The sequence below is a fragment of the Castanea sativa genome, chromosome 5, assembly GCF_040712315.1.
Source record: "Castanea sativa cultivar Marrone di Chiusa Pesio chromosome 5, ASM4071231v1".
In the NCBI taxonomy this organism is placed as follows: Eukaryota; Viridiplantae; Streptophyta; class Magnoliopsida; order Fagales; family Fagaceae; genus Castanea; species Castanea sativa.
The window spans coordinates 38459426-38467368 of NC_134017.1; the positions used below are offsets into that span (position 1 = coordinate 38459426).

General features: G+C 36.0%; 1 protein-coding gene across 1 annotated transcript; it reads right to left on the reverse strand.

Annotated features, from left to right (window-relative positions):
* Positions 1-3498: 3498 nt before the first annotated feature.
* LOC142634397 (tetraspanin-19-like) lies at positions 3499-7486 on the reverse strand. Its single transcript, XM_075808685.1, has 6 exons — positions 7158-7486; positions 5590-5689; positions 5197-5277; positions 4993-5097; positions 4051-4239; positions 3499-3951 (listed from the first exon to the last, which is right to left on the reverse strand). Exons 1-6 carry the CDS (start codon positions 7322-7324, stop codon positions 3940-3942), a joined length of 654 nt encoding a protein of 217 aa, XP_075664800.1. The 5' UTR covers positions 7325-7486; the 3' UTR covers positions 3499-3939.
* Between the last annotated feature and the right edge of the window lie 457 nt (positions 7487-7943).

Below are 7943 nucleotides of genomic sequence, written 5' to 3' on the forward strand. Positions count from 1 at the left end.
CTTAGTTCTTCAAAGCTATCTAGTGCAACTTCCTTAACAACCAAAGCAAAGATGATGAAGTCTTGATTGGCAACTCTTTCAAGTTCTTTTGGACTGACGAGGTTCATACTTTGCTTTTTAGGCTCTTCTTTAGCCTTACTTGCACTAACAAACTTAGTTTTGACTGGGTTAAGTTTAATCCTTTGTCCATTATGCATGAAGGAACAAGAGTTCGAGCGACCATAAAGAGTGACATCTAAATCATAGAGCCATGGTCATCCCAAAATTATGTGTCCTACATCTATTGGAATTACATCACATGAAATCTGAGCCTTGTATGAGAGGATATGAATAGGAACAAGACACCTTTCCTTGATGGTGATAAATGAATCATATACCCAAGAAACCTTATAGGGTTTAGGATGGGCAACTAACTTCAAACCTAAGAGAGAGACAAGTTTAGAAGAAATTGCATTAATGCAACTTCCATTGTTAATGATAACCTTGAAATTTGTGGTTCCACACTTAACAAAGGTTTGGAAGATAGTATTTCTTTTCCAATCATCACTTTCTTTGGACTGTGCTAGAGTACACCTAACATCACTCATTACAGGAGTATCAAGACTATCCTCACTAAGATTATCAAAAAATGGTAGGGCTCTAATGCAAGCTAATTGGGTGGAATCATCCTTTCCTATTTCTACAATGTCTTCAATGTTAGGCTCATAGACTAATTCTTCTACCTCTTCCTCTCCATCCAATTCTTCAATCAACAAAGTCTTATTAGGACATTGGGCAGCCATATGATCAAAGCCTTGACACTTAAAACATTGGATTCTAGAATTGGGCCTACATGTCTCTTTAACCACACTCTTCCCTTTGTCTTCCGAGCGCAAGGGCCTATTTTTGGGATTGGGTCTATTTTGAGGACCTTGTTGGTATCTACCCTGAGGATTCTCTTTTATGTGTAAGGGTCTATTGTTGGGATAAGGCCTATTCTAGGCACCTTGGAGGTACCTACCTTGGGGACCTTCAAAATTGTTGTGAGGCAACATGCAATTGTCAAATCTCCTTCCACCTTGGGGCCTAGGGATTAGCTCTAAATCTTGCACTAAGGTATAAGCATTATCAAGAGTTGAGATTTGTCGGGCCACCAATTCTCTTTAAAGATCATAATTGAGACCTTTCTTAAATCTACTTAAGGTAATTGGCTCATCTTCAATTGCATTGCTACATATTCTATACTTTTCAAATTGTTCTACGTACTCAGTAATAGACCTATTGTCTTGCTCAAATCATGTCATTGATCTAAAAAGTTGCCTTGATGAGATACTGGGAAGTACTTTTCATTGAGCTTTGCCTTCATTTCTTCCCAAAGAGTTATGGGTGATTGGCGGGTCTTACGGAGGTGGTTGACAACACTATCCCAATGGAGTTTTGCTCTTCCTACAAGTTTCATTTTGGCAAATCTAACCTTTTTTTCCTTAGACAATTCATACCACTCAAAAAAAAAGCTCCATCTCTCTCACCCAATCATTGTAGACTTGAGGGTTCCTAACACCATCGAAGGTAGGGGCCTCTACTTTGATATGCTTTGCTGAGTTGTCTTCATTGTCTCTATGGTCTTGCCTAGGATGAGGGCCATGTCTATTATTATTTCTTCCCTTATGTGCATTATCCTTGTCATACCTAGACTTGAAGTGGCCTAAACGGGCAGTAAGCTCTACAATGGCTTGTCTTAATTCATCTTGGGGAGGAGGATCCATGTTCAAGCGGAATTGGGGACTAGAGTGGGATTCAGAACTAGACTTTGATTTGGAATTAGACTGTTCTTCAGAACTAGTTACTAGACGACCACTGCGCAAATGCATACAAAGAGATCAACAAAGTAATTCTAGCAAGTGAATAGTAAGGATAATACTCAAGTTAAATTATATGTGAAGAGAAGCCATGAATTCCACAGGTTGTTGCATTCAAGCAATACTAGCTTCAACAAAAATTAAATTAAAAGGACCTAATTGTTACAATGTGATTAGGCTAGTTCAAATACTAATACTGAGAGTTAATTACTTTAAAGGATTTTTTTGTGTTTTATAATTTTTTTTGTGTGGCTAAAATAAAAAGCTGAAAAAAAACAAACCAGCAGCTAAAATAACGAAGTCATGTGAAAGTTTAAGCAGAACAAGGATAAAGTAAAGGCTGTAGCATGTTACCGAAGGTAAAGTTGAGGCACATAGTAGACATATTGATATTAAATTTGAAAGTGCATTTCAATTCATTAAGATAGGAAAGTCCACACCTTGGTTGGGCTGACTTAACAACCTGGGCCTCACTGGACAATGGGTCACGCTACTAACAATGGTGAAATTGGGCTTGTGGTTCTCCACGTGTAGTGGCATTGGAACCTTTTTGAGACTTCTGCTTGACTTGACTTGAGGTTTTTTTTTTTTTTTTTTTGAAATACGATAAAGAAAGAACTAGAATATAAAACTAAAGACTACCAAACAGTATCATGTCAAACACTAAAACATCGAAACTAAAGAAAGAAGTACAGAGTAAAACTAAAGAGAAGGAATTTCAGGGAGCAGTCATCAAGCTTCGCTGGGGTCGACAGCGAAGAGGCGGCATGGGCTCATTGACAATGACTGTCAACGGTGCTTGATGGTGGAGATCGAAGCTCGCAAGTCAAATCGCAGTGATGGAACCCGTGAAGTGTGAAGTGGCATGGTGGGAGCGGTGTTGACAGCATGTCGACGTAGGTGGATCTCAGCAGCGTGATTCCAGAAGTGACATTGGTGGTTGCTCATTGCCTTTCAAACTCTTCTGTCTCTGATCTGGTGGGTTGAAGTTGTGAATGTGATTTTTTTTTTAGGTGGAATGTATGTTCTCTGTTTCTAATCTAGTGGTGGTCCTAAAGTCGGGCATGGATGGGGGTCACAGGCTTGGAGGGAGTAGTGGGTTTCTCTGTTGGTTTTGGGATGAAGAATTCGTGTGGCCAGAGGGGGTATATGGTATGGATAGGTTCTGGCTCTTATTTGCAGATCTCGTGGGGTAAGAATTGGGGTTGCTTTGGTTTTCAAATCTCGTGGGGTAAGAATTTGAGTAATGGCATATTTGGTGGTTGATTTGTTTTCTGCTAGTGGGTGTAGTGTGGGTTGCCATATGTGATTTTGGGTTGCTGAAATGGATGATCGGGTTGGGTTCTGATACCAAGTTAATGTAGGACAACCTAGGCTTCCCACCTAGATTAGTCCCACCGTAGACCTTAGGCTTCCCACCTAAGGTGTTTGGATTCACCACCAAATAAACACAATGCAATTTCTACGAATAATCTCAATAATAATAATCCCAGTTGGTAAATTAAAAAAAAAAAAATATATATCATCTGGAGCTTTATATGCAACTTCCAAGTATCACAATGATAAGGATAAACTATCCTAAACAATCTCAAATACTAATCTGATAATCCTAACAATCTCAAATACTAATCCAATACTAAAGATAAACACAAATAAAGATAACATAAATGATAAAGATAATCTTCACAGATGTGCTACATGTGGTGTCCGCACCATATAACATAAGTATCAATAATTAAATTTGAAGGGGTTCAGCATGTTAAATCATTTAACAAGCCTCCTGTTGTTTTTAATATTTCACAAAATTAAAAACATTTTCTACATAAACATCCCAGACTGTATCAAAAGGAAAATAAACAAACTTGGGAGTGTGAAATCAATGGCTTAACATATGACTGTTTTTTATACATAGTCAAGTAGATGCTCCAGGCGATCAAATCTTGATATTTTCTGGCGTCAGAGTCTTATAGCCTTGATCAATTCCACACCTTAATTATACCATCAAACTGAAATGCTCACTAAGGAGACAAGGCCACCAGTGTCCAAAATGGCCGTTGCATTTGTCATATGCTAATTTTGTGAAAATTTGACGCTGCTCTTCTTACTTCTTTGCCTGAGAAGGAAATCAAATTAAAGGGGAAAAAAATCATGTGCCTTGTAGAGGAAAGTCAGAAGTAAGCTACGGATATTGAATTTGAGAACTAAAACTTACATTCCAAGTGTCACTTTTGGAGGAAAACCGAGGGTCAGCTATGACATTAACATATGGTGGTGGTTGAACTTTATTATTTATAAGTGGAAGCCTCTCTGGAGCATAATCCTCATCACTGTCATAATTAAAATAGGATTTTTGGTTTGGCCCAAGAGTTCTTAGAACCAAGGATAATAGAATCGAAAATCCCTGCAGGTAAAACCACCATTAAGGAAATATTTACTTTTTGTATAAATCAGCTTGGAAGCACTACCCAGAAATTTTTTTTTTTCTTAACAAGCTAGCATGGATGATGACACATAGAAACTATGGAATTAGCCACTACAACTACGTTATCTGTAAACAATTTTATAGGATGAATCGACTACTACACCAAAAACCAGCTTAACAAATTAAGCCTATTGAAAAGGTCTTCTTTTTTTCTTTTTCTTTGATTGGCCTAAATGAGTGTAATTCTGGAAATAAAATTTCTGTAAAATAAGCAGTGGACTTTTGATCTCTTTTAAACCTTTAAATTAAAGCCAACTGTTCAGTCTGACTTTCAATCAACACAATCACAGATTCGATTAAAATACTTGTGAGATGAACTACTCAATTTTAGTTTAGAGATCATTAATTTATGGAGCCAATATCTTCATTTCATATATTATTATAAAAGTTGGTTAAACTTTGCATTTCCATTTTTTTTAAAGGGTTAAATTCAGAATTCAGCATATCAGAAACTTACTCACTTAACTGATTCTAATAGTCTTGAGTTATCAGGAAAAAGTCCCACATTACAAATATTTATATCCTTATGTCACTGTCTAACTTTTTCAATAAACGGTCCAAATTTATTTATTTTCTCTTAACAAATACATTAAACTAAAATATATTTGTGCTCCTACTTAAAAAACTGGAACCATTTTTTTTTTTCACTAACACATTTAAACTCAAAATTACCTGGGCTAAGAGGATTAACAAGCATATCCATTTGAAGATATCAAAGTTTGATTTCACAAAATCCTCAAAATCTCGGAATCTTCCAGTTGGATCCTCAGGTAAATCCTGATGTAAGTTTCAAGATAAGAACTAAGTAACATGTTAAATATATGGGAAAGTGAAATTGGATAGAAAATAGGGAAAAATAAATTAAGGTAACATCACCTTTTCCCAGTTGGAATTTAGGAGTATATCTACTGCCATTGCAGTCTCCAATAGGAGAAGCAAAATGATGACCATCATATACTTTGTTGATTTAAGGTTAGCAATATAGAGGACATGAGCCTGATTTGGTAGGCACATGCTTACTAAGCATGAGCCACATATGATAGACCATATTTATTACTGTTCCTGAAACATGGATGTGGACCATGTGGTGTTTTAAATATCTATTTGAGATAAAAAAAAATACTTAAAAAACTCTCTTCAGGAAACTTTTAAGAACAGAAATCATGTTTCCAGGAACATGGACACATTAATGAAAACAACCTGAAAATCTGGCCAGAATTATACTCATAAATATTAAATACATTTCTAAAAACTGCTTGAAAAGGATACACAGGAAAGGCAACAACCATGGACACTATCAGCAGCAAAATGACCTAGGCAAGTTATCACGCCCAAGCTAATACCAATCCCCAGAAAAGTGTATATAAACCTGCAATTGTTCAAAAATAATTGTCACCAATGTTGTGTTGAGTAGTGTTAGAGATATATTAGCCCATTAGCATAAGCCCAAGCCTAATTCTACTTTGTGTGCAAGCTAAGTTTCCTACTTGTACTAGAAGTTTATTAGTTTAGGGTTTAGTCTACTATATATACACATGTTATGGTTCATTGTAACACAAGATTTGTTCTACACTTTAATATATTATTGATGTAGCCCTTTAGGGTTTCCTCCGTGGATGTAGGCCGTTAGGCTGAACCACGTAATCCTCTTGTGTTATTGTGTTCTATACTTTATGCTTTCGCTTCTGCATCCATAATAGCATATTCAACATGGTGTATCAATGCTAATATTTAACATGGTATCAGAGCTGCCTTCCTATGGCCATGGTTTTCTGTCTTTACGGTGTATTAAGAGCAATCTTTGTCTTCCTCGGTGTTTTTTCGCTGCGTTCATCTTCTTTGGTTTTCCACTGCTGCCGTCAAAATTCTCCGGTATAGTCATGTCACCGTTAGAAGTCGCATCAACACTGCAAGACCATTGCCTTTCTCAAGCTACCGTCACAGAGCCAAACTTCATTCAAGGGATCTTTTCAACCTAATCAAATCTCAAGATCTCATCAAGTTTCCATCTTGAGTTTGAGAGGGGGTGTTAGAGATATATTAGCCCATTAGCATAAGCCCAAGCCTAATTCTACTTTGTGTGCAAGCCAAGTTTCCTACTTGTACTAGAAGTTTATTAGTTTAGGGTTTAGTCTACTATATATACACATGTTATGGTTCATTGTAACACAGGATTTGTTCTACACTTTAATATATTATTGATGTAGCCCTTTAGGGTTTCCTCCGTGGACGTAGGCCGTTAGGCTGAACCACGTAATCCTCTTGTGTTATTGTGTTCTATACTTTATGCTTTCGCTTCTGCATCCATAATAGCATATTCAACATGGTGTATCAATGCTAATATTTAACAAGTAGAAATAAATCTTATCAAATAGATAATCATTAGGATTTCCATAATCTAACCACCTCAAAAAACAAAAACAAAAACAAAAAAACTTAAAAAGAAATCCTAGGAATCTTATGTATCATCATCCTTTAGGAAGAGACTGAATCTCCTAGGAGCTAGCAGAGTGAGTTGTTTTCTTACTTGGCAATTGGCATAAACAACCCACATCTTTCTTCTTTGAAACATAGTTGAAACAAGTCTACATTTTTTTTTCTTCTTCTTATTTTACAACTTACAAGCCCATATAGGCTTCAATTCATCATGAAAAACTAACAGTTGTACAAGTAAAATCTTCAAACTAAACTAGGTCCACAAGCAGCAAGCAAGAATTTTTTAATGCTTGAGTGGCCAAGCTAACATTTAGCACTAAGATTTGATCAAATACTGATTAATCATAATCAGGCAAACACAAACACAAACTGAAAGAACTCTAATATGATAGATAGCTTACCATGGACCAGTAGAATTAAAATCAACATATGGGGATCCGTCAGTGTCTCTCTGCCAAACTCTAATCATCCACAAGCCATAAAGAATCATTGCAATTCCAAGTAAACCCATCATGGAATTGACAAATTTCAGCAATGATCGTAGGCAAGTACTTGCAATTCTTCCCATTATCCTAGCCAATTTTCTAGACAGTTTAAGAAGTGAAAATCCCAGTAATGCAATCAATCCTCAAATCTTAAGAGACTTAGCTGACTAATGATATGGGAAGCAAAGACAAGATATGTTTTCTTGATTAATATTGCTATTCAATTCTTTAAAGGTGTAAGATATTCCACATGACAAATGTGGTACGTTCATCAGTTAGTATGGAATGAAATATTAGGCCGTGTCTGCCTTTGGGAGAGGGTTAAATTTTGAGGTCATAATTACTTTTTATAAAAAGACAAAAACAAAATCTCCACAAAAACTGAGCCTCAACTATTGAATTTCTTTCTTAATCAGCACGGATATCCCTTGCTACCACATTGAAACAATAAACCTGATACTATTTTTGACAATTTTTTTTTAACAACTCTTGACATGCAAATGGGTTGTTGGAATTGGTGGATAATATAATTAATGCCACGACATGAACACAACATTCTTCACAATGATTAACATAGACCGATATGATTGAGACATCATTACTTTCTCATAAGTTCATTATTCATTCTCAAAAAAAAAAATCCATTATTGGCATGATTTTTTATGGTGCACAGATCACAACAAATTATATTAATTGTGAAAA

Coding starts and splice junctions, on each gene's coding strand:
- LOC142634397 (XM_075808685.1), bottom strand. CDS start 7,324: ATGGGAAGAATTGCAAGTACTTGCCTACGATCATTGCTGAAATTTGTC. Junction 5,098..5,196: donor TAAATTCCAACTGGGAAAAG/GTGATGTTACCT, acceptor AACTTACATCAG/GATTTACCTGAGGATCCAAC. Junction 4,240..4,992: donor TGTTAATCCTCTTAGCCCAG/GTAATTTTGAGT, acceptor TTTTACCTGCAG/GGATTTTCGATTCTATTATC.